The following is a 26782-nucleotide window of genomic DNA, read 5'->3' on the forward strand; positions in this document are numbered from 1 at the left end:
TAAATATGCAATTTGAGGTACTGGGGCTCAGGTCAAACTTTGCTGACTCGATAAGTTCACCGCGTTAATAGGTACCAGAGAAAAGTATTTAGCTCATTAAATGCAGTCATTTATGTTATAATTTGAAGTTATTTGTGGTTGTAGTAAAGTGAACACATTTCTAGACGCCAAGGGATATGGTACATAACCGATTAGTAGTAAGAATACCTAAGTGAGCTGTATTGCTACCGTGCATAAAGCGAAGGTTTCAAAGAAGTGTCAGGCGAGCTTCTTTTCGAAAGACCGAAAGAGTAAATAAACCGAAAGGTGAGAGCGTAGCTTATGTTCTCAGGTTCGTTTAAGGATGCGCCGAAGAGAGCTATGACGGCGTTTATGAGGTCCTTCCACCTGACTAGATGCAGCAGAAGATGTTCTCGAGTGACGAGATGGGGGTGGAAGAGAATGAGCCCTTTCATGAGGGTTTCTGGGTCCTCGCTGACTCAGCCTGCTGGCTGACTCATTGATGACATCGATCCAGCGTTGAAGCACTTCAGCACTTACAGCCTGAAAAAGGTATTCTGCACCAGTAAAAAGTCTGAGGCGGAACACGAAGGGTCGCTTTGTGTAGTCCAGAGCCGGAACAGCAATCGCGCCACCTAATTCCATCGGGGCTTCGCCATGAAACGTTTCTCCCACCTGCTCACGACGCGTGCGCCGATCTCTGTAGAAGGTCAACTTGCCATCCATCAGAGTCACGTAGATGGATGTCCAGCCACGGCCTCGGCTGTGGCGTATTCCTCCGGCCTCCAATTCCCATTTTCGAATCAACGGTCCCTCAACGCGCGGCAGCTCCTCCGTGGATGCCAGTAGTGTAGCCTCTGGTTCCGCAACTTCTGCATGTGCTCCCGATGGTGGTGTGTTCACCGAAGTGCTGGGAAAACTTCCTTGAGGCCTGCGAAAACCCATTTGACACAAACCTTAGATTGAACTGTGCTTCGGAAATAAAAGTAACTTCATTTTAACTCACATAAACAAACCTGGTACTGGAAGTTGTTTCGAGAGTCTTTCCCTCCTCAGCCTCCTCAAAGGGCGTTGTGGATGTGACTGGCTCATCAGACGGATTTTTTGATGGAGTAACGCGCGCCCTTCGAGGGAAGAAGATATCAGCCGAGCTAGTTGATGGAAGGGGTTGTGGCGGCTCTTCCTGACGTTCAAGCGTTGACTTTGGGACCGCCATCGCCGAAAGAGAGGCTCTGGATGTGCGTTTTTGTGGAATTTGCACTGTCCTTGTGACTTCCGTGGCTCTTTCGAAGAGCGCTGGCGGTGAAAATGTGCATGCACTTTGAGCAACCATAGATTGGGTTACTGCTGGGTTTGGCTTGGGTGGGCACGGTTCTTTTGATGTGACTGCGGCTTGGACGGGTTGACTCCCGCTGGGCATAGGCTGTGGAGCCTGCGGGGGCAGTCTGGTAGAACAGTTTGAGGGCGGAAGGAACTCGTGTATTGCACGCCGAATATTATCACGCCTTTGCTTTTCGTGGCGACTTGCGTCTTCGGGTTTCCACTCCAGAGAATGAATTTCCATCTGTTGATTCAAGAAAATGGTTAGCTGTAGTCACAGCAGATATGATATGCAATAAACTGACAATGATTGCTTAAGAAGTTTCGTTATGTGCACATTCAAGGTGCTCACTACATGACTATTTCATAACAGAAGTATCAGCGAATTGCAAAAATCGGGTTCTCAGATGAATTAGACGTGTGTGACATAATTGTATGCTAATTAGAACATCAAGAATCGTATTATTATTGTACTTATAAGCAACGCTTACACATGATTTGTGATTGATTTTGTGTTGTGCTGCTACTTCTCTGTGACCCCTCTACATCGTTGAGCGAATATTCTAACGTGGATCAGGTGTATTTAGAAATGCGATTAAAAGAATTATGAGTGATGCAGCATCGAACCTTGGTGAGTTGCTTGAGAGCGGCGAACCTCTCCTCGGCTGAGGCGCAGGCCCGCTCAAAGGCGTAATGTGCGCCGAGCAGGGCAAGCGTCTCCGCCAACGTCTCACCTATGTTGCGTCGCACCGAGACGAGGTAGACTTCGCGGCTAACCAGCCATGACTCCGCAGCCGCCGCGTCACGCAGGTAGTAGCGCACGTCAAGCAGCATTCCCAGTCGCTCCCACCGCTCGCGCCATAGTGCCTCTATGAGGATATGCTCCGTCGCTAGCGCCACGCACGCCTCTCGCACCTCACCCTGAGGTGCCGTCAATACCGCGTGTAGATGACTCGTCGAGGGCGCAACGGCTTCGTCCGTAACTGAATGACTCCCGATACCCAAGATCGTGCGCCCTACATCCAGACACTCCTCCACCTGCTCTACCTTAATCCTCAGTTCTGCGTACAACTGGCGGTGCTCTGCGATAAGACGTTCCACACCGTGTATTGTTCGGCTATTTATGAAATTAAGAAGGACAGATGATTGCCATTTTGCAGTGTTATTTTCAATTTTAGCATTATGAGGGACTATTCAGTGCTAAGCGGACAAATAATCCACCTCTAACTGTAACCCAACGGTGGTATGTTGCAAATAATTGTGAAATAGTACATTTTCCCTCAGATTCTCACAAATAGTCGCATAACAGGGAAACAAAACCACTGTTTTAATTACTGACAATTCCTTTGGACAAGCGATCTACTAGTTTATAAATAGCGGGTTTGCGTGTCAGAATTTTGTCTACTCAAATGCGGCCAAAGGACGCAAGAAATCAGTCTAAGCTAGTTTGCGTGGAGATTTGCAGCAGGCACAGAGGCACTGGTTCACATTAACTTCTTTCGTTGCATCTTAAGGGATACATTCTAGTAAAGAGCACTGATAATACCTAGAGGATTCTTAACGTTATGGCCCATGCATCTTGTGAAGTTTTTAATGATAAATTGTCCTTAGACGTGGCTAATTACAATGACAACTCCGACAGATGAACATGGATTAACTAGCAAGGCTGTGTTTGAGAACAAAAATCATTTCTACCGATAAACTAAGTGCATGCAGAGACCAAGAATTTGTAAAAGCATTTAATTCAAAACACGCACAGCGTTCGAAGAGACCCATATCTTTCGAATTCAAATAGGTACTAACTAGAAGTTCGATGAGAATTTGATAATTTCTTACTATAAATGCCTTAGGAGTTGGTGTTTCATTTTCATTGGGATCCGTTAACTACGCTAGCTCATCCTAGGTTGATAAGCTCTGAGCGATTTTTTCACTAATATTTAGAGATGAGTTAAATTTAAATTGAGAATAAGTTTTTGTACTTTCTGCAAACTCGTTTACACATAAATAATTCTCTTAAGCGGTTGTAATTATTTCATTTAACCAGACCCACTTAGGCCCCGATAGCACTTGTTGACCATATCCCATTTTCAGTTAGCGAGGATTTGGTTTACTTTTCAAAAGATGCTTGTACCTCAGGCCATTAAGCTGGCTCATTTTGTTCTTAGCCTCAGCAAACCAGGAGAGGAGGTTGTGCGCGGTGGAAAAGAAACGGTGGAAGTGTTGCGCCTCCTCCAGCTGCTGGGCACGCGCCTCAGCGGTAGCGGCGAGGTCCTGAGCAGCACGTAGGACGCAGTCGCGGCGCAAGCTCAGACGTATCTCCTCCTCGCCTGAGTAGGTGGGCAGAAGGGCGACCGCAGTGGCGGCGAGGGCAGCGCAGCTCGAGTTGAGGTGAGCGAGTCTCTGCTGCACCCCAGCCTGCCGCCGTCGTAGGCTCGCGATCCCACCGCCGTGACCTCCTGCTGAGGCCAACTGGTCCGTCACCATCTCCACAGTGGGCTCCTCTGGCAGGAATTGATAGAACTCCTCGATCTGCTTCTCGAGGTACTATAGAATAAGTGAAAAATATGAATCACTTTCTACATTTATACGGCATAATTTTACCCACCATGTATCAGTAAGTTGAATAAATCCTCTCTTAAGCTTTTACGTTTTTGAGGATGAAATAAATTTCATAAACAGTTCATATGTCATTCGTAAATGTGGATAAAGCCTTCGTTCCTTCGTCTTTAGATCTCATAATAACTACATCTGAGTCGCACAACTTTCCGTTATTACAATTTGCATGATAGAAAGCATACTTCCTCTTTTGGAATAAGGGACGTGGATGAATTAGCTGCGTTTTCAATGTCATGAATCCAACTCCAATTGTATTTGCTTTCTTATGACCTTTTCAGTGCGTTTGACATCAACTTACGGGTAATGATACAAATAAAAAGTCATGCGAGTCAGTCCATTTAAGACGGACTATTAAGTTATCGTGAAGTATAATTGATCAACCTATTAAAACATCTTTAAAATTTGTTAATCAAAGCTGAGGGAAATAAGTAGGAGGTCAATGTCACTTCAGACAATACGGGAAACACGAAGAGAATATCTTCCACCCAACTTTTGTTACTGTTCTCCTAGGCAACACACTACTGCAAGTGGCCGAAAGTTTACATTGTTCTACAAAGGCATTCTAATAACTATGTTATCTTCATTCAGTCTTGCTAAACTCAGCAACGATAAGCGCTGACTGAAAAATACTTTCACTAAGTTCATGCATACTAATTTATTTTTCTTCCTCCCATTAGCGAATTTTTGTATCTGGCTCCTCTACAAAATTTACCCATCCAAAATTATTTTGATCATGCTTATGACATGACACATTGTATCGGGAAGGTTTTTCCAAGTACGAATCTGAGAGCATTGACAGTGAGAATGAAAGGAAAACCCATCATTGAGCAGGTATTATTGATGGGATGAAGGAGGATAGGCAAACGTGTGCGAAAAAAACAGGTTACAGAGGTTCTGTTTAGGGGAACACGTCCTCGCCCTACATTCAGTGACTCACTCAAAAGACTAGTGCAGAAGAGCAGGGAGTAAGGGTGGGAGGGAGCATGGGCAAGCCGATTTGATTGCATGGGCGTGACCTCGCCCACTACGACGGACACACCACGCAAATGCCCACTTCGCGTGTGTGAGCGTACGGAGGAGCGGTTGTGGAGTGGCAGCACGCTTACCACGACAGTTTTGAAGGAAACATGGGAAGTGGAGCACTTATTCACCCACAACATTGAGAATGGCGATCACAATTATGACACGAAATGGACAAAGTGAATTTGAAGTAGATGGACAGATGAGCTAGGCATTAAAAGTGTCCTTTGGATGGTTGTTCATCAACTATCAAAAAATGATTTTCTTTAAACGAAATGGCTAAACAAATGTTTTTACGGTACACAAATGGGAAAAAATCTGACGAGCAACGTTTAAACACCAAAGTATCCTTGAGCTAGTAATGTGACTGCGAACTTGCCAAAGACACTTACAACTAAATTAGCTTTACAGACAATCATGTCAGTTTTATTCACAATGGTCAATGGCTCGATTGAAAACCGATGTCAAGGAAGTATAAATAAATTCGTCCGAAATCCCGTAAAGTACAAATAATTCTTACAAAAAGAGTTGTTTTAAGTGTTCATTTTCTCCTCCCCTTTTTGATTAACTACTGTTTCATTAACACCGCCTTACCTGAGCGTCGGAGAAAAATCGGTGGAGCGTGAGGGCAGATTTCAGTAGCTGCCCTCTGGTGGTGATCATTTCAAGCAGGTCAGCCCAGTCCTCGTTAAGGCCGTCCTTGGCAAGCGCAATCTCAGAACGGTTTTTGTGACCTTTGGCGATAATTTGGTCGATGCGAAAGAGCATCATCTTTACACGACGTTCGCCCTCCTTCCGTGTGCACTTGGAGAATTGGTCGAAACGATCCTTGAGATTAAACGTTTGCTCCAAGTCAGCGCCCACATTCGGGTCTTTGGCGGTCTTTTGCCGCTCAGCTATCCAGTCCTGTGGTCCAACAAAGTATGCATAGCACATCGTCAGCAATCAGAAAATAAAAAGCTATGTGGTATTGGCTACGTGTTTTGAAACCCTAGATTTAATGACTAACTTTGCTTTTAGTATGACCCAAGAAGTCTAAAATGATCCTTTTTCGCATTAAGTTTACAATTTTGTCACATTATTTTATGGAAACAACGCTCTGTCCTAGACTATAATATGTTGAAAGCAAAATTAAGTTAGCCTGGATTTGACTTAACAGAATATACCCTTATCACCAAGAATAGTATTGGACCAGTAAGTTTCATGTCAAGTTAGAAGTAAAGAATACCGATGATAAACCAAATGCTTCAAAATTTTAACCATGGTTACAGGTAATGATTGCTTGATCAAACACTTTATCCAATTTCGGAGATTTTGGTTTCAAAGTAAAAGTTCATACCTCAAGATCGTTGACATCTTGCATTAGATCGTGCAGGCTGATAGACTCAACCAGATCCTTTCGGCAGTCTAGTACGCTGTTCTCGAGAAGCGCGAAGTCATTCACAAGCCGCGAGATTGCGTTGGCAACCGCAGACTTGGCTCCTGGTGGAGCGCTCACGTAATTGCCATTTATTTGCACGCCCGAGGAAAGTTGGGTACACAACTCGTTCCCCCGGCGGTGAGTTCTGGTGACTTCGTTAGACCAATGCTTGACAGTTTCATGTAGCACATTCAATTGACGTAGGGATCGGTTGGCCTCCTCAATGCTCTGCAGTGAAGGCATGATCAAAATATGAGTGTTTGTTTTTGTGGGCTACAAAAAAATAGTCGTTTAGGCATAGCAAATACTTCAAGTAATTTACACGCACGAAAGGGGAGCTATTCAGCATTATTAACATCCACTTGAGTCTCCTGAGAGCTACCGACGGTGAAGTGGTCATGTAACGTAGTCATTCATAATTTTCGAGAGCAAGCATTACAGATTACAGGAACCGAAACACCTTCTTTGGCGTGCTGAACAAATGCTTTGACTAATAGACATTGCACGAAATAATGCCACAGTGATCAGAATACATGGCTCTTGACCATAATCAAGCTTTAAAGACAGTGCAGATATGATGTTTCTTTCAAGATAGTTATCATGAAACAACTACTTAGCAGTTACTTAAAATATCTTTACTTTCCCATTTTGGGGAAAATCAGGGCTATTTTTCACCCATCCGAATAATTTTCCAACTAAGAATCACCCCTGAAATGGGACTGACCTTATCTTAAGAACTGTAACCAATTGTTGGATTTGATGAATGCTTAAAATTGAACAAATTTGGTTAAGGACAAAAAGATGTGGATTCTTTAAAATAATGCATTAGCCTGATCAACGCAGCAGAAAGGAGCGAATAAAAGAAGTTACGGTGGGCTCGCAGATGCTTTGCAAGTAGAGCTCCCGTTCGGATATCCAGGCCTCCATATTGACAGCATCAAAGAAGAATTTGTGAATGGCCTCAGCCAACCGTAGTTCTTCTCGTCGAACCTCGAGCAGATGAGTGACCGTATACCAGGCCTGTTCCAACTCACCCAGAACTTCGCGGAAACTTCCAACTCTTTCGGCGGCACCTTCACTTTTACCCAAATACGTTTCCTTCACCCTCTGCAACAGATTAGGTACTCTTCACACTATTTAAAGGTATTTCTAGTATTTAATTATTTTGATTGTTCAAATTAATATAGAAGTAAAGGGTACAATAAACTATTAACGTAATTCTAAAAATCTGGGATTAGCTTCTGCGACGACGTTGCAAAAAACAGGAAAATTCCACCACAAATAAAAAGAATATTGTGTATGCGATTGTATGTGGCTGAGAAGGTAATCATTTCTACCGGTCCCACTCCTTTTAGCAGATCACACTAGGAAACCCTCCTCAGATGTGCATATGACTCAGGTATAAGACTGTTTGAAGCAATAATTAGTAGGCTATGGGTCAGAGAGGGAATTCATGTTGCTCAAAAGTAGCCATGTGCTTTAAGGAAGTCTTACAAGACAAAGAGCCTTCACTCTAGGTCCACGATTTTCCACTTCTGCTATGTGATTCATCAATCGCCGGTTCTCTTGCTGCACGCGAAGCAGATGTTTGCCAACGGACCACCTGTCCTGAGGCGTCCAGTCGTTGAATGGCTGGCGGATCTGCACCAACTTATCCTTCACCCAGAGAAGCTCCGAGTTCAGATCGAGCAGGTGACTGGCAACCGTGATGTGTAGATTCAGGAGGTCTTCGCGCTGTGTTAAGGCTGCGCTCACAGCACACAACTGCTTGTCCACCTCCGTATTTACAGCAGCGAGATCGGCAGCGCGGTCAGGATGCCGCTGCGACAGTGAATCCGTGTGCTCCTACATAACAGTATCAGACTCTTTAATTAAAATAAGTTAATAATAAAACCTACAGCTTCGTAAAAATAAAAAGGCACATTATCGCCCAGTATCACAAAACACAACATAGCCCAGTGAGAGACAAAATAGAATAACTTCCAGTTGAACCCAAAGTGGAGGTGACAAGGCTTTCATGTTGCCAAACAGACATAAGTCCCAGCTAAGTACAAAGTGCTGTTCTAAAGACAGTATTTCGGTACGGTACCAACTCACAAAATGTCACAGTTGTTGAATAGATTCTTATGGAAATGTTTTCAGCAAAACTGGAATAATTACAATGGTTTATTGCCAGCATCTAATCCATTTAAATAAAAATGTACTATGGAAACTGGTTTGCATGTAACAGGAAGAAAAGATTTTAGTTGATCCCCTTAATCAGGAGAGAATGTGTGCGCCCAAGCCCCTATTCTTCAATCGCCAGAACAGCACCGATTGCTGAATTAAGAACGAGTCTGAACATTCTTGATAGTACAATTGTTCATATGATTTCCTCTTCGTAGGTATGAGCAAGTGTAATATATACATTATTCTTATTGAGGTTTGGTTTTGCACTGTACTGATGGTGTAAATTCAGTCACTTTGAAATCTTAAAATAACTTTAGGTAGGAGAACTAGCCTTGATTACAGCTGCCATTTCGGAGTAGTTCGAAAAACCTTGACAGTCTCTCTGGTGGGAGTCCAACAGCTGTTGAAGCTCTGTTAGACCTGCAATTGCTAAGCTGGAATCCTCAATATCTGTTTTCACTTTGGGAAGCAGTTTTTCGGCCCATTGTAACAATTCTTGCACCGTCCCATTCAACAGGTATTCTGCAAACGAAGAACACTAAAATCATCAAAACTTGTTGCCAGAAAAACGCTGATTTCTTGTTGAATATTTCCTCATACAGCTTATTTAGGAGCGTTTTAGATCCATTAGAAAAGTTTCAATAACTATAAAACCGAAACAAAGGGAATGTACAAACTTGCCTCTGTGTAATTCCTCCAGACTCAGCATTTGTTTGTGAAGTTCCCTTAGCAGGGCTTCCCAGTGCACGTACATGGTGTCGATGCTCACAGAAACGACGCGACTGACGCTGGGACAAGAATCAATGAGCTGTTTTCCAGTCTGAAGATTAAAAAGAAGCACACCCCATTTTTGGAAACCTAAGTCACAGACAGGAAAGGTTAGTAAAGCTTATCAGAGCTGACGCACCTCGATGATACCCTCCGCACGCTCCCGACTAGCCTCTATCTCCTCCTGCAGCGCCTTCACCTGGCCGTAGGCGTTCGAGACGTCGCGCTTCGAGGTTAGCGTCACTTGATTCAATGCCACCAGCTTTTCTGACATCCAGTCCTCGATCTGCAAAGTGTACGTATAACCAAGACTAATTTCCACCCTGTCGTTTGTTTATTTTTTGTTTGGAGAAAGCGAAATCAACTTTGGGCAAAAAAGCCATATGAATAACATTCAAAGAATTAGAGTTGGATGCATATTTAAACACAGGAAATATCCATTCAAAATGCAAAATACTACAAAGTGATAAATAAATGATGCTTCAAAGGGGCAATATGAGATCTTACGTCGGCGAAATCATTCAGCAGCTCTTGCAGGCGCAAATTTTCTTTCAAATGCCGTTCACATTCATAGGCCTTCTTCTTGTTTTGCTCTAATCTAAATTTAAAAGTATAATAATGTCATTCGAAATCCTTGAACAGAATAGCCGAAATTCTTGCATTAAATTAGAAAACTTGAAAGCACAACAGAAGAAAATCATAGCTTCCTTCGTTTCCGTGTTCTCCGCGGTAGAAGAAACGCTCACCTTTGGCGCAGATTATTTGTTCTGGAGAAGAAGCGGTCTTCATTGCCGTGATCACCGGTAAGTAAGTCTCGACCTTTGCGCTCGAGTGCATTGAATCGGTTGCAGCAGGCAAGCATTGAGGCGACAAACGCCTCATGACATTTTAGTGCGCTTTCCACTGCTTCAAGAGACTCCTATTCAACAAGATTAGAGTGCTGTAACTACAAGGTCTCATATTCAGGCGGTGCTGTGTATGCTCAAGATTAAAAGTAGATCACCATTTGCTTGAAAACTGACCTGAGGATTTACTCAGGGGATAGGTGGTACTGGACTGAGTAAGCCCTGATGAAGTGAACAAGATATTGTCGCAAAGTGCAGTTAGGAAGGGCACATGTAGGGTATCACTTTTGTTAGGCTTGTTAACGCTTGCTATAAACCTAAAAGTACTACCATTGAGCAACCTTGGAGATGTAATAGAACATGCTTTGAATTAGCGTAACATCTAATGGTTATAAAAGTGTACGTAAAAAGGGACGTTGGTAAAATCGTCAAAGAAGGGATTAGCGAATGAAACACTATTTTGTCATAGTAATGTGCTAGATTGGTGTGATTGGGAGCCCAAACATTGGTTGGCTAAAACGGTATTGCATACCAGTTGGCATTCCTGGTTCAAGTAGGCATCTTGCTGATACACTGCAGCCTCCAGCCCTCCAAGTTCAGCGAATAAATCCTGAAACAATGCAAACATGCAAACATCCATGTTTCGAGTGTCGCTACGGGCTACTCAACATTTCCCATTGTGTGTCCAGTGGTGTTAACAAAGACCTGAAGGTGCCAAAATAGGGTCTCAACCCACAATACCCCTTGCTGATCAAATTATGCAAACAAACTTGTTTTTAACAAGAAGTCCGCTGAATCAAAAATGCCAAAACTTTGACTCTTCCGCGATTCCCACTTCTCATCTTGAATGATTGCGTTATTTAAACTGCCCCCAAATGCTGAGGGGAATATGATGACTTCCGGATTTCAGGTATTTAGAATCGGTATATCGCAAAATCCTAGTTCGAAAATGGAGGTCACAGAAACGCATCAACGGGGAAAATAATCTATCATTTTGCATTACTTAGTAAAACTAGAAATGGTTACAATGGTTTACGTACTCTGAAGACCAATTAAGGCTGATTCTGCCTAATAGCTACTTTTACCCACTTTTTACCATTTCTACTAAGCTTAACCTTTGTTAACTCCAGAGTCATGATGAAGAAGGGTGGATTCCGGTTTGTTACTTTGTTTGTTATAAGCTGATTTAACGTACCTGGATTGCGATGCTTTGGTTTAGATTGTTAATATTTTTCCGAACCAGATCGCACGTTTCGGCGTATTCCTCAATAACCTGCACCGGATTGACACGGGGTTCTTTGACAGGCGATTCGGTGTCCACCAAATGATGGACTTTTTCGTAGTCTCCCAAAAGCTTCTCCAGGCGTTTCTCAGCGGTTAGCAGTTCCTGTAGATCCTGTTCTCGTGAACACACTGAAGCACGTACCTCCTAAAATTTCACCAACGTGCCAAATTTCCAAAATATTTTTTCCAAACTTAACCTTAAAAAGCGCGGCAAAATCCGCTAAAACTAAAAAACTAATCTGCTTATGTAAAATTATATTGGCGCAACAGCTCTACCAAGTCCGAGAGGCTCAAAACCAGAACTAGTTAAAACTAGTAACAACAAGACCTAATCAAGACCGAAACTGAAACCCAATTGTATCCAGAAAAGTTGGTAATATAAGCCAGAAATGCGATTTAATGAGAGTAATGATAGAATTCAGACCTCGTGAAGATCACCATGTACAGTACAGTTTACAAGATACTAAGCTTTTGCAGACATGCAAATGCTTTGGTCTGAGTTGTTCTGGAGTGTTGAAAGGCTCTGGCTCGTTCAGAATTAGGTCTTCCTAAACGTGTGCGGAATTTACACCAGATTCCAAAGTAGTAGATTAGTGCTAGAACCAGAAGGATCAGGGGTGGGCAAATTGTACGCAAGTTTATCAGTATGCCTTCAATGGACAGAACTATCATCAAAATGCAGGATTCCCCTTAGAAACAAAGATCGTTGTCCAGATAGCTTACGCCTTCTACTGAATCCAAACCAAGCCTATTTCTCCTAAAAACATGACGCTAAAACAGCTGTACTAGACTAGATTCGGCTGCGGGATGTACAGCATTGTGATACTGCATCCGGAGGTTATCTGTAGCGTATTCTATTTTCAATGAAATCGCACAGATTGACAGATGTCAACACTCAACATCTGTGCCGAGAAATGAGTCTTATTGTCAGTCAATCATGCACATGAAACTCCTAATCGGCTAAAAGTTTCCAGGGTGCTTTGAGAATAAAATCTGTAGCAAACGAAATAGTGGAACATGCCTTCAGTTGTAATAAGAGTTGGGAATAACCCATACATAGTATTTTCCCAGGAATACTTCAATGCATGTGTTGTCGAAATTCACAAGCCATTGGCCAAGATGTGCATTCTACTTGTTCTTAAATGGACCTTGTACAAAAACGGAGTGTATTTCAAAAAATACTGCAGATATTATTGCTAAGTTCTAGCCACCCAAATGCAAGACAAGTTAGAAAGTCAACAATCTTGGAGGGCTCGCATTCCGTTTCCATCTCCATGATACAATAATCCATCAGGAGCAACGAAGTGCTCTTTACGACCTTTACAGAATTCTGTAAACACTATTTTTACTTTTCGTGCCGAGCGTTGTCATAATGAATTTAGGGGATGGCACGTATTAGATTATACCGAGAGATCAGTACTAACCATGTAAGGAAGCAGAGATAATAGCCCTTCGGCAGTCGATTTTCGAGGTAGACAATCAACATACGGAATGAATTTTGCACTGTGATGTTGAATACTATAGTGGCAAGCAGTAAGTACAAAACTCCTTCGTTGGCTTCTTGCGGCAGAAGACTTAGCCAACGAATTTTGAGGATTATGAAAAAACTTCAAGACTTCATTGTAAATAAACATTGTGCAAGCTGATAACCAAAAGGCTGTAAGCTTTGCTTTCTCTAATAGTTGGTTCGATGCTTTCCTAAAGAGTTCCCATATCTCAAACAGATCAATTCGTCTTTTCGCAAGTGCTAGAGAATCTTTCAACACAGGTGACACCAACCTAATCTTCATCCCACCGGATGCCTTGAGGCAACGATTCGGTGGATTGCACAACTTTGATTGAAGATTAGTATGAAATGTGTTTGAAACGTTTGAAGGTTTCGTGTACTTTAGTGACCAGTGACACTTACTAGGCCTGAATTGAGAGTCAGTAAGGAGAAGTTGGTAGAACCTCAAAACCTTCAGTGAGCTTTTCACAATACCTCTCACAGAAACACCGGAGAATCTGACTGACATAGCAGGTTAGAGTCGTTTGAGAAAATCGACGTAAACAAAGAACTTAATGCTGTCTGTGTCAGCAACAAAAGTGCTTGTACACAATGTTGATGGCAAAATTTATCGTAATGCACTGGATGGACTGGCAAAATTAGCTCTAAGAGCAAGAGGACCAATGTCAGAAATAGGAATCTCTTCCTCAGAAGCTGCGTTCGCCATGCAGGTATTTAAGATTTGGCAAGCAAGCTGAATATAGCCTTGTCAACCAAGTTTATGACATTTAGCATTTCGAAACCGATAGATACGACAAAAATGCCGCAGACCGCAGGACTTATAGATGTTCCGCAGTTTTGTGGCATCAAAATGTACTATCATATTGTCAACCGATGCTGAATTACATTTAGTGACATTTTCAAGCTTTTGCTTCTGCTAGCACCCTTATCCTTTGGAGTTTTTGCATATATTCATAGACTTGACTATCACAGTGGCCTCTACACCTTTGAAACTGTTCATACCAGGATCCGGAACTAACAAGGGCTTCAATTTTAATTTTGATAAGTTAATTCTAGCAGCTAGGTTACAACGAACCGCTTGGGTCCAAATTTGAGTTATGATTTCCTTTTTGTCAGAGGCTGCCCATGGATCAGTATACTTTTCTTTACACTTTCATGCGGAACTAAAAACTTTGGGGGGGGGGGGGGGGGGTCGAGTGGCGGTGAATTCTCTATTAGTACGAACAACTTTCCCAATCACTATAGAGAATCACGCTGCTTGTTTTTCCGGCTTTACGTCATTCTCAGTTACGGGCCATACCTCGAAACACTGAATGACTTTCAAATACTCTTGCAGCTGCACGAATGTTCAGAACCTTGGATTGACAGGTATCCATTTCTTAGTTTAAACTTTGCGATGTCAGTTTTAATAGTCTTAGTGATAACAGCAATATGGAGTAGGAGAGGCTCAAGCACAGGACTGGTGCGGTAAAACAAATCAGACGTTGTGACAATTACCTCATTCGACGTTTGTTGGTAACCAATGCTCACCTCAAGATTCGAAGGAATTGAAATGCAAGAGTTCTTGTCTTTTAAATGGAAAACCCACTGTAGAAACTCTCCTAGTGATTGCGCCGACTGTAGGTGCCCACCATGTAATGTCAGCAAGCTTTCGCACTGGTCTAATTGTCGATCAAGCCCTGCTAGCTTTCCGGAGAGCGCATCATGCTCCTTGAATAACCAACTCCTTCTCTCTTTTGAGAGACCGTCAGAGATCTGACAGGAGTCCGTAATCCGTTCACCGATGTTGTCAACTTTTGCTCGAATCACTTTTGCATCCGACTTTAATGATTTCAAAAACATTTTCAATCGTGAGAAATGTGACACAGAAGGAATGTAGGTCCAGTTGTGTTGATTGAGAGCGGCCAACTTCTCCTTAATCCATTCATTAGTATAGAAGCAATCCTGGCATAGACAGAGGAAATTATGGTCCAAGTTCAACCTGTACCGGCAATCTTCCACCCGATCTGCAAGGTGATTCCATGCGTCATTTAGCTGGTTCCTTGCCTCTGTCACTTGAGACAGCACAGCTTTGGCATCTGAAGCCTGTTCAATTGCTGCAGCATCAATGATATTGGTAGCCGTTTTATTAATATTTGCCACCTATTTGAAGGAAAGGAAATGTGGAAAAGTGCAAAAATGTACAAGATGTAAAGTAGCCAGCTTACCTTTTCAGCCATATCGCTCATTTGGTTTTCAATCTCTTCAAATCGACGTTCGACAAAATCGAATTCCTCCCGCAAGCTGGTGGAAACACCTTTTCCACAAATAACATTAAGGTTAGCTTCTTTTAGCCGGGCAAGAAGTGAGGATTTATCAGTTATCCAAGCTCGAGCTTGATTCGAATTGTGCATAAATAGCTGAATAGAAAGTGCATCTATTAGAAAAGCTTGTTTCTTTTTGACTTTGTCCACAAGGGTTAAATACGAGCGAAGTACACTTTCAGGTTTCTCCACAAGTATGTGCTCGATTTCCTTCTTAACTTTGAAAAAGCTTTGAATGAGAGCCTTCGCATTAAAATTTTCAGTAAAATCGTTTGGTAAAATGTCAAAATCCTTGCAGCTCTCCTTGAGCGTCATTGCCTTCTCATTGATGTGTTCGATTACGTGAAGGTAGACCTCAACTTCCTCTAACAACTTTTGATTAAGACGCACCGAAGACTCGACTGGGCCATCTTCTAACTCCACTATCTTTGTTTTTTCCGCGATCCAATTTTCGGCGTCATCGAATTCACCATTTAGGAAGAGAATATCGCCAACGAATACAGTTTTGACTTTAAGGGAGCTAAGAATTTGACTAAGTAGTCGCCACAATGCAATGAGTTCATAGTTTTGGTAGTCACACTTTGATCCTTCTAAAAGCTCCTCAATCAAATTCACGCAATTTTGATTCGTAGCCATGTCATCTTCAATATACCTAACCTGTCTGTGAATCCGATTAGCTGCTTCGTATGAAAGCTGAAACTCCAATGCTTCAAGGAAACGCATCCTGCTTAGTACGTAGTTTTTGTAACGGGGAATCTCAGGCAATAGGTGCTGTTGCTGATCCACCAATTCGACTTCACGTCTCTTTTCCTCTGCTGATACCATGATCTGATCTGCCACACTAAACCACTCCTTTTCCAGCTCCTCGACGTGGCCACCTCGATGTTTGGCCAAAAGATTATCCACTTGTATACACAATATTTTTATTTCATTATCAGTCGCCTCCATTTTCATAAGAGCGTACTGCGTTTGCTCAAAATTGCTGCCAGAATCGATTCCATCTATTCTATTCCTCAATTCTGCGGCAACCTTCATCAGATAATCAAATTCCGTATCGCGTTCTCTACAAATGATTCTTTGTTGAATAAATAAACGACGACTTTTAATCGTTTCCAGGAGAACCCTCCACTGATTTGTCACGTGTTGGGAACGAGACTGAACTCTATGGTCTTGGAAGTATCGAGAGCGTCTCAATTCATTCGCTATCTCAACAAGCATTTTAATCCGATCCTCATAGGCAAACACATCAGCTTCGAAAGCTTCATGCTTTTTTAAGGCAATCTGAAGAGCATACTGAGTTGATCCAACCAACTCCTGCTCAACAATTTGCTGGTTCTCAAACAACCACGTCTCTCTCATTGTGCACTTTGTCTCAAACTTAAGAAAAAGCTGATCAAGCATTTCTTGCCTTCTCAATTCATCATTCAAATTCAGCCAGCGCTGGTATTCGCACTGTTCCAGCACTTCCCATGCCTTATTTACCTCTGAGATTCGCAGTTGTTTTGGAGGAATATAAACACGCATACCAGCTGCAAGCATTTTATTCCTAATTACAAAAAAAGCCACTTCCAGTTCGCCTTTCTCGTAGAAATGGAGTGGCTTCTCTTGGTTACGGAATTGGTTCAATTCAAACAGTTGGCGCTGGAGACCCTCCAAATTGCCTTGAAGACTTGCATCATTCATGCGTAAGGTACTTTCATGGATCCACCTCATCAGCTTATCAGCGGTTACTTCGTAATCCTTGACATCGTTTATAAAACGTTTCAAAAGATTAATGACTCGTTCGATACGACGTGCGTGCACAGTGTTAGCCTTTTCTCGAGCAAAGTAGTGATAGTAAGATACCAGATAAGTAATAATAGATTTTTCCTCCGGTTCCTCAACAACGATGTCTTCGGGGTCTAGTAGCTTAGGAATTCCAAGACAGCGTTCAGCGGTTGTAAAAGCGATATGTAAATTGCGCAATGGTTCGTCCGGTGAAAGAGAGGTGAAATCAATTAAATCGGGGCGATGTTTGTGTATTAGTGCATTAAAAGCAAGTCCATCACGCCAGCTAGTTGTAAAATTAGTCACTGAAACATTAGAGTAAGCCTGCGTTTTAGCTTTGCACCAAAGCAAAAGAGCTTCAGTGGAATTTCGACGAAGACCAATCGGGTCCTCATAACCGACATGTCTAACCTTTTCGACAACAGAGATGTTTTGAACTTGAAAGCGTAAAATTATGGTCCAGATTAAACCAAGAATGATTCGATTATTGCCATCAACAATGTCGTGTGCTCCTATATTTTCAAGGTGAACGTTTAATTTATCCAGAAACGCGAGTGATTTCTCAACATTTTCCAAACAATGAATCCGCATTCTACCAGGTGTCGGTGTAGGCTAAAAATATTAAATTGTTAAAAGGGCAAACCAGTTTGTAGCCAGATACACGTTCAATAAGTTTGAGAAGGATTCGACCATCACAAAGATCCGTAAAAAGATCCTCAATCATTTGCTGATCATTCCTCAAATAGGCATTTGACCACTTTGTAAACGTTTTCTTTTGAATTCTTTCACGCTCCTCTGCAAAAATGTTTGAACAATGAAGGTCGATTACCTGCTAGGGTCTTAATACGTGTGCGTTCGTACAATTTTCCACCGTTTGTTGGTGGATTGTAGGGATCGAATGCATACTGGGTGCATACTGGCACCTCACATCGCGAGAAAAAATTTGAGGCTTGCAAGGGCCGTGCCAATTGCGTATCCATTCAAAAATAACCAAATCTCAACAATGAGCCTCCAAGCACCGCTCAATATCATGCGGTGAAACACAACCTTGAAATCAACCGAGATTTAATTCATTTAAATGTCCAAGTTGGGCAATCAAATTGTATAGTTTTTTACTTTATTTATAAAAAAATTTTAGTTTAATAAACTGGTTAAAATAATCCTATTCAAAGTAGGCAGATGACATATCCTTTAGTACTCAGCACTTGAAATGTTATCCTCTGGCAGGTGTATATTGTTTGCTATTTATTAAATTAAAGTAATGGCTGAAAAATTCATGATGTTTGGTACCAATGTACAATCGTAGCTGTAATGCTTGTTTTGAAAGCTGCAATGACATTGGGGTTTTTGCTTTTATCTTTCAAAAAGCAAACTTGTTTACATCCGATGCTAGCCACTACCGACTTTTTAAATAATTTTGTTACAGGACCGAACGCATTGACAACTAAATTCTTCGTGTTGTACCGAGCACTTTTGCCCGAGTACGACTCATTGTGTGGGAAAAGCCGAATGTAGGTCAAAGCATTTGACCACTGCAGTGCCGCAAGCATTTTCTAAAAGCTTACGAAGGCATTCCAGTATCAAGGGGATTTTTATCGTTGGTGTATTGAGGAGTTTGGAAATACAGGCATGAATTTCTGAACATGCCGTATAGCCGAAGAGACCGTGGAGCAAATTCGGGTAAACGTATATTGAAAGAACAGTATGTAGGAAACTGCGATCTCCAGAGTTAAAGTAACCTTTTCAAATCTTTCCCTCTGAAGCAAATACTCATAATCTTTACCTCTTAAAAATTGCCAGCATTTTCGAATGTCAAAGAAACGTTGAAATATTTTTAGAAATAGGTACTTATTATTTTCCCTTTTATTTTGAATAACGAGTGAACAGAGGAAATCTAATCGATTTATCTGCGCCGTTTTCTCTTTTATTGTTGCTTCATTGGCTACATTAAAGTCAAATTAATTGCGATATTAATTTAACACAGGAAAGGTTCTACTTCAAAATGACTACCATTTCTTCTGCTAACACTTTCTAACGAATAGCCTACTTTTGTGTTTAGCTACCTGATTATCAAAGTGATAATGGGTCCGTAAGACGAATAAACTTGTGCGATGGTATGCTAATGTTGGAACTTGGTGTAGTATCTACTTGGGAGTGAAATCAGAAGACATTACTTCACCAACTCATAACCGTCTTCACAGTGCATCAAGTAGATAGTTTACGCCAAGTGATGAAATACAGATTTTGGATGTCCTCGTGCTAACCTTGACATATATAATCGTGGGCAGATATGCATCACTTCAAACAACAACGCGTTGCATGCTAAAGTGTGGGAATCACTACAAAGCAGAAGGTATGTTCTAGAAGTTCATTTATCGTGTTTTAGCACGTAGACATTAACTACTGTGTGGTCACATGACCTTAGCCGATATGCTCTATATGCGAAAAACTCTCTGGTAAAAACGTGGTAGCTGATTTCATGGTTGCCATTTTGCGAGATTTATTTGATGAACTTTTAGACCAAAGATTTTAGTTACCACCACCCCTTCGAGGCGTTTTTGACAAATGCCTATAATGTAAATGTAAAGGTAAAACGACGATTGCTACTGAAGTGTGTAATTTTATTTGACGGAATCAAAATTAACCAAAGTGCAGTTAATCATCCAGTTTACTCCAGTATGGCAAGCAGAAAATTCTTGTAATCACCAGAAGTGTCACCCGAGATCATTTTTACGAGTGACTTTTCATAGGTGCTGTCAAATTTGGCCTGAATTTTGCGAAGATCATCCTGAAAAGACAAGCAACTCTTGTTGAATCTCGTAAACTCAATGCATTCTGGAAGTAAAATACTTGTCTTTTTTCACCCATTCTTCCAGGAAGGTGCTTACTTCAGAATGGGCTAAAATTATGCGGATAAGACTGTCGTCGTTGGTTCCCGCGCCCTTCATGCTGCGGTAGAGCATTTCCGCGACTGTGCCAGTAAGATCTTTCGATGCCAGCACTGAAGTAGAAATGTGCATGCGTTGAGTTCAATTCGATGGCATCCTACTTTGTTGAGTTGGTATCAATGTGTGATGTTCTGACGTCTGCTTTCCTACAAATACCAAATCTTATCCATATCATATGAAAGTTTTAGCTGACCCAAATCCCATCTCCTATAAGTGTATTTTATTCTAAACAGTCCCAATTTTCAAGCTACAGTGATGGAGGCTTTGGTTTTCTTTGGAATCGACGCAGACATTTGAGAAGAAAGTCCTACCAATTCGACACAGAGCTTCTTCGTAATCTCCTGAGGTTTCTTTTTTGATTGCTTTGATGAGATCATGACCAGTTTCCTACATTTGCAAGAAACAAAATGCTAAGATTTGGCATTTCAAAAAAAGCATAGTGAATTACACTAGACGTACTTCTTGATAAACCTCGTTGATTATACGGATTTGGTCGTGGCTTCGCGAGCACAGGATTCGCGTAAATGTGGACTCGTCTGTTCCAAGCTTACTAGAACATAAAAGGTTACACACCTATATGCACACAATTCTACATCCATACGTAGTGATATTTCCATCATTCAAAGTGATTCCAAACCTCCAAATATCTCAACCAAAGCCCCTTTAGTTGAAACCTGTAATTTATCTCCACTTAGTCAGCAAGCACAGCATACCAATATATAGGATTATGAGATCAGCCTACTTTGTAGCCTTGAAGTAGTGCCAACTTTTACCCATGCACGATATAAACTTTCTACATAGCTAAACTGTACTTGAGAAACTGGTAGGATAGATGGGCTGAATTCAAAAGCATGCAGTATTATTATGGCCCCATAGTTTGGCTTCGTTTTAGTTGATTGAAAACGGCCTGGTTGGATGATGGAGTCACCACGGTAAAAACTGTTGTTTTGAGCATCTGTGATCGAATTTCCCCAAAAGCATCCACAGGGGGCTGCCATACTAGTCAGGAAACCTAAGAGGCTTGGAGACTCCTCATGTAAATCTTATCATAGCTCACTTTTCGCCAGCTTTGTAGATCTCCATAGCATCCTCATGCGCCTGTGACTCGTTACAGTCGCACTCACGCCTGCCTTGCAAGATCGCCACCAGCACCCGCTTGAAGTCGCCAGAGGTTTCAGACTCCACATCATCTTCCAGTGATTTCTGTGTTACTACAGCAGTAAAGATACACATATTTATGCATAAGAGTGGCCTGAACAATGAATTTTTTTTGTCAAATACTTTACTCCAGTTAAATAAGTTTTTCCAAAATCTGCTTAAACTTTGACGGCAAGTTAGCGGTATGAAGTTTAATCGAAGGCCCCCCAATATGAGTGCCTACTTCCTAAAGTAATTTTTTGTGAATGACACCCTATTTTATTTTAAAGTTCTCATTATACATTTTTGCCTTGTTAGGAAGAGCCGGTGGATGAGAAGGCAGCGAGTGTTATTGTCTCACAGAGAATCAAACTTACTCTCTTCATAGGCTTCCTTTATTTTCTTTACTTCTTTGTTGCTAGCGGTGCAGAGGATGTCGATGAGCAGCTTCTCGTTGGTACCGGCACCCTTCATGGCCTTCTGTAAAGCAGCTGCATTTACGTGGGCGCGATTGTAGAAGGACCACTCTACCGCCTGACGGAATTTTCCGCTCAGCTCTTTGTGCAAATCCTCCTTTAGATCCTACAGTTAGCATAAAATATTAAATTTATTTTCATTGTCATCTCTGCAATGTGTAAAATGAGCTAACGCTGTGCTTACTTGCGTTAGTAGAAAATCAAAAAGCTTATGAACAGAGGCCGTCTGTAAAATATAACCCATCCGGTGAATATTTGTGCAAATCTCTTGCATTATCAAGCTTAAATTGTAAACCGTCACTAATAGCGTTGTGTCTGTTGAAAAATTCAGAGCTAATTTAATTTAAGCACCTTAGCAGCGAGTGAAACCAAAAAATCTAAGAAGGAAACAATCTAATTTGAGTAAAATCTACCTTCCCGAACTGTGCTTTATAGGCATCAGCAATTTCTCGACGTTGGCGGCTGGTGCGGTGTGCGAGAACGTCAATGATGGTTGCCTCATCAGTCCCTTAAACAACGGAAATACATTGAACGGTCATTCATATGGTTTGTATGCAACATACCTATGTAAAAATTTACGGATGATATCGTAAATCTGAGAAATGTACAAAAAGTTTCGTATCTGTATAACCAATAAGTGGTTTTAAAGGCAAATTAATGTGCGATAAAGCTTAATAATAAGTTAGTTTACCTAATCCTTTCATGGCTTTTTCAAGTGTTTGGGCATCCGTGTTGGCATCGAAATTGCAGCAAGGCTTGACAGTCGCCATCACTTACACGTTAGCGGTTAGAAGCTGAAATGAAACGGCACGAGGGTTACTCCACACATGTGAATGCTCCCGGGCGCCATCCACTCACACACAAGGTGAGGTCTCATGTTAGAGGCGAAGAGGTGCGACACGCGCCAGCTCTCTGACAGGCATCAATTCTATGTTAGGCAGTCAGACAGAGACATTGTGTGAAAGATGCTTTTAATGAATTTGCTACCTTTTCGGCTGTATATCAACTCATTAAAGAAGTACCTTGGTTGGAGGATTTAACGTAAAAGTTGAATGTATTTATCCATTCATGTTAATTAAACAAGTCTATTAAAGCACTCTGACACTAAAGGCATTCGTTTCTTGTAAGAAAGAATAAGGAAAGACAGTAAATATCAAATTCCAAAGAGGTGGATTATATTTTGCAAACAAATACATAAAATGTGTTAAATATGCGCTAAATTATCATGATGTGAGTTTTATAAATCAAATTTTTACAAAGAGGCTGCGGTATCGAATGTCAATTACTAAGTAAATAAACCGACTTAACAAGAATTGGAGCAACGAAACACTGACTCAACGGATGTGTTGCGATGCTAAGGTACCTTATGCCGCTGTTTGTGCAACCCGAGAGCCAAGGGTGATTGGTCTCCGGCCTGTTTGTGTGCCACTGCGTTCATGTAGCCAAAGTGAGTAACCCGGTGTGTTTCGCATGCCATTGTATGAGCGTGTTTTAGAAATTGGTCCTCTCCAACATTCGAAAGTTCGACTGCTCGCACAAGCCACTCTGGCTATCACTTACGTCGATGAATATGTTTTTGCTGTTTCGAATTCATGAATGCTCACCGGTATCTGTAGTGTACTCAAAAGCAGCTGTTCACAACATCGTTAATTTTGTTTTTATTTCAAATGGAATGTGCATTTGTCATTTCTTATGAGTTGTTTTCTGCACATGCAAAATGCTTGTTTGGCAATCAAATTTAAGGCTGGGTAGGCCAAGTGAAAATTCGACTCATAATTGTACGGTGGGTTCATGGAGGTCCAAATCATCAAACGACCATATAAACAGGATAAACCTTTAGTAAATCTTAACCATTCACGAAGTGTCTTCAGGTTACCAACTATGCCTAAAATGGATTTATTGGAGCTGGTTAGTTTAAAATACGAATAGAAGCTAACATCACCAACAATTCAATCGAAAGGAACGTTATCCATGATTGCTAATTAGTTTTTTCACATTTTGGACCATATCTCCTATAAGTGACATCATTACTACATCAAATGGTCTAAAAACACTAAAGTATCAGATAAGAGTCCTTATGAGCACATGAAAGTTAATTAGGGGATACAATCTGCGAAAAGCCGGGACACGTATGCATCAGCTACCACTTCAATGCCGGAGTGCCTACTGAGAGCATGGATTTCGTATGCATCTAAAAAAGTGAGAAGGTGAAAACAGAAATGTGCCTTTCAAGTGCAGAATTCATCTAGCCTTTGTACTAATCATTTTCGAGAATAATCCTTAGACAAGGCGACACCCACAATTCATTGTAGTGTCACCATATGCTGAAGCAAGCGGGTTTGCCCTCACCTACAAGCAGGCAATGTGGCCTATTCTCTTCGTACATCAAAGTGTGCCCCCCAACTTAGCTTCGCATATTGCCACCGCGGGACAGATTTAAGAATGCTGCTGAAGTTACCGCTTTTTTTAAAATTACCATAGGACTAGAGATCTGAAGCTGCTCTAAAATCTCTAGGACACGTCCGTGGAATGGAATACACTTCCATTTTAGAATTCAATTTTTCATTTGCCATCAACTAAGCAAAATATTTGGTAAAATTACCGATCAAAATATAGTGCGCTAAAAAATTCTATTACATTTCTCAGATTAGTAAAAAACTTGGAAGCAAATCATGCAAAATACGAAATTGGTATTTGATCCGCAATGGTAGCTCTAAATTCCGTGCAAAATGCCAGGGCTCATCAATCCTCATCTTGTTCCAGGATTGCGAGAAGAAACTTCCTGTAATTGCCAGAAGTATCACCTTTGACCATTTCCGCCAGCGTTTTGCCGTAATTCTCTTCAAAGAGTTTCTTCAGTGTGGCCAGATCGTGCTGTAACAAAGGCGAAGTAAAGCAGCTATTTAGCCAGCTGGGATCGTCAAAAGACCACTTTATAAAACTTTTGCCCAGTCTTAGGTTAAATGCAAAAGAGGTTTCTTCCACTTCTCGGGATTTCTTCAAACAAAACGAAATGTAGGAAGAAGTCAATAGCCATTGAATTACCTCAGCATGGGCCAGCATAATTCTAATGAGACTGTCATCGTTGGTACCCACACCCTTCATGCTTTTGTAGAGCATCTTAACAACGGTATCGTCGGGGTCTGTTGCTGTTTCCACTAGGATAATATGAGGTAACAAAAAATTGAATTGATTGTCATTTTATTGAATGACTCATTAAAATTTTGAACGGTAAAAATTAGTCAGTTGTGAATTATTCACCGCTTTACATAATCATTTGAGGCAGTAAAAATTCGCTTTGTTCCATTTGTTAAGGAGCCCCAAAATGATTTTCTCAATAAAATTGAACTTATTTAATGCTCAAAACTCACTTATACGTGTTAGGGCCATCTTGTAGTCACCCGAAGTTTCTTTTGCAATTGCTGCAATAAGATTGTGCCCGTAGTTCTTTATAAAAGAGAAAATGTCAGAGGCATTGCCTGAAAACAGCCCAAGCAGATCAGAAATTGTCTACAGCGACGTGAAATCACTTTCATTGTGGGATATCATTTACGGGCAATTCAACAGCATAAAGATGCTTAAGATTATGAGATGTGAAAGGTAATGTCCACTGAATTTTTCAATTAGATGAGTTTAACCGCAGGGATTTCCAACTGTGGCAGAGAGGAACAGTCTATTTGAATATACTTCTCTTCTACACGCGAGAGTGCATGGCCGAATGTGGCCATCTGTGTGTATGCGGTATCCTTAATCCCCACTGTGGTCAGTCGCTGATCAGGAATTAATCAAATCTCGCCAACTTATGAGCGCCGTCATCACCGATCATTTGCTCGCCTCGAGTGCCTCAAGTGAATGTTTTGAGTAGGGACACAGCCAACATTCCATCATGTGCTTGTGCTGCGGCGACTCGCACGGCCAGTCTGCACGCGTACTTCCCAGCAAACACTGCGGCGGTTATTTTTGCGGTACCGGTTTTGTGCAAACTCTTAGCCCCGATCACTCCTTTCAATGGTCTGCCGCATTATGTGTATGTTGGAAATCGTCAATCAACAGTGCTAACTGACTACTCTGCAATTTTACATGTTAGTAAGTCATTAGCTAGACGCTGACGTTATTATGCCTCTTATTCAAAACACGCATCATCTGCAGAATCACATACCTGCTAAAGTTGGAGTGTGCATGAAAAGTCAACCCACCTCACTGTAAATCTCGTCTATTTTCCTCAGCTGTTCCCAACTTCGAGTGCATAAAATTCGCGTGAAAGTGCTCTCATCTGTCCCACGTTTTCTATAAATTCAAACAAGATGTGAGCATATATGTTATTTTTGAGATTACAGCCCACTTGGTCAAATTGCGCATCTCAACATCAATATGAGACTTGAGAACTCTACTGGGTCTGTATTACCACTGATTTTACTAACAACTGAAAGCTTTTAATTGTTTTTGTATCGAACCATATAGCAGTTGGTTGACAAAATTATTATCGCGAAGTGAGTACAAGACTGATAACTTACCCCACACCAGCTTGATAAAGTTCAAAAGAGTCACTTTTCGCCTGATCCTCGTCATAGCTTTCCTCTCTACTTGCCTGGAGCAGAGCAATGAGCACCTTCTGGAAGTCGCCTGACGTGTCATCCTTCACATCTTTCTCCAAGTTCCTACTAGAAGCTTGAAATATTAATGGAACATGACAGTAAAGCCTTTTGCATTCATAATAGAAATCAAGTTTAAGTTAAGATCATAGGCAACTTACTATTCTTCTTATTTTGGAGTAAAACTAAAAATCACAAAAAAAGTGGTAGGTGACAGTAGCTAAAATTGTTCCCCAACGCCAATTTGATCTATCTAGTTAAAAGCTAGTGCGATAAAAACATAACATTTCCTATGGCATTGTTACTCACAGAAAAAGTTTAACGTAAGTCAAGAGATTGTAGACCAGGAACAATTTCAATGGACAACATTCTTTAACATGTGAGTTATACATTACCTTTGATTTTTCGTGGTTTAAGTCTATGATAAAACGGTATTGGACGTTTGGTATCATTTGGAAGGTTCGATTACCACCTCGTCTGGCCAATGTAGCCATTCGAAAACTCGTATCTTATGTGTCGTCCGTAGCAGGACCATGCACGCAATCACTCTACTACTAGTGGATAATCCTTGGGGTTGTAGGAAGGAAGGGTAAGCACAGCTTAATGGCCT

At 41.4% G+C, this 26782-nt stretch overlaps 3 protein-coding genes across 3 annotated transcripts in view; all 3 read right to left on the reverse strand. All coding sequences in view use genetic code 11, as the record gives it.

The window, feature by feature from the left end:
* Nucleotides 1-327: 327 nt before the first annotated feature.
* EGR_06073 (Spectrin beta chain) lies at nucleotides 328-17999 on the reverse strand (the record flags this gene model as incomplete). The annotated part of the gene is made up of 19 exons (XM_024495322.1): nucleotides 328-931; nucleotides 1017-1564; nucleotides 1948-2437; nucleotides 3452-3864; nucleotides 5551-5862; nucleotides 6296-6604; nucleotides 7247-7483; nucleotides 7871-8221; nucleotides 8886-9083; nucleotides 9219-9365; nucleotides 9453-9599; nucleotides 9821-9911; nucleotides 10060-10232; nucleotides 10691-10768; nucleotides 11354-11587; nucleotides 14480-15091; nucleotides 15157-17631; nucleotides 17663-17814; nucleotides 17849-17999. 19 exons carry the CDS (start codon nucleotides 17997-17999, stop codon nucleotides 328-330), a joined length of 7722 nt encoding a protein of 2573 aa, XP_024350277.1.
* Nucleotides 18000-19687: 1688 nt separating this feature from the next.
* Nucleotides 19688-22350, reverse strand: EGR_06074 (Annexin A7; the record flags this gene model as incomplete). Its single annotated transcript, XM_024495323.1, has 8 exons — nucleotides 19688-19807; nucleotides 19908-20020; nucleotides 20279-20354; nucleotides 20427-20517; nucleotides 21025-21178; nucleotides 21482-21686; nucleotides 21994-22088; nucleotides 22272-22350. 8 exons carry the CDS (start codon nucleotides 22348-22350, stop codon nucleotides 19688-19690), a joined length of 933 nt encoding a protein of 310 aa, XP_024350278.1.
* Nucleotides 22351-24322: 1972 nt separating this feature from the next.
* Nucleotides 24323-26782, reverse strand: part of EGR_06075 (Annexin A7) — a gene marked incomplete at both ends in the record, with an annotated part of 5171 nt that continues 2711 nt past the window's right edge. Inside the window, 5 exons of the mRNA XM_024495324.1 lie at nucleotides 24323-24454; nucleotides 24626-24738; nucleotides 24952-25027; nucleotides 25777-25867; nucleotides 26095-26248. Of these exons, the coding sequence (XP_024350279.1) occupies nucleotides 24323-24454; nucleotides 24626-24738; nucleotides 24952-25027; nucleotides 25777-25867; nucleotides 26095-26248 (566 nt within the window). The remainder of the gene's footprint in view (nucleotides 24455-24625; nucleotides 24739-24951; nucleotides 25028-25776; nucleotides 25868-26094; nucleotides 26249-26782) is intronic.

The sequence above is a fragment of the Echinococcus granulosus genome (genome assembly GCF_000524195.1).
Source record: "Echinococcus granulosus chromosome Unknown EG_S00050, whole genome shotgun sequence".
NCBI lineage: Eukaryota > Metazoa > Platyhelminthes > Cestoda > Cyclophyllidea > Taeniidae > Echinococcus > Echinococcus granulosus.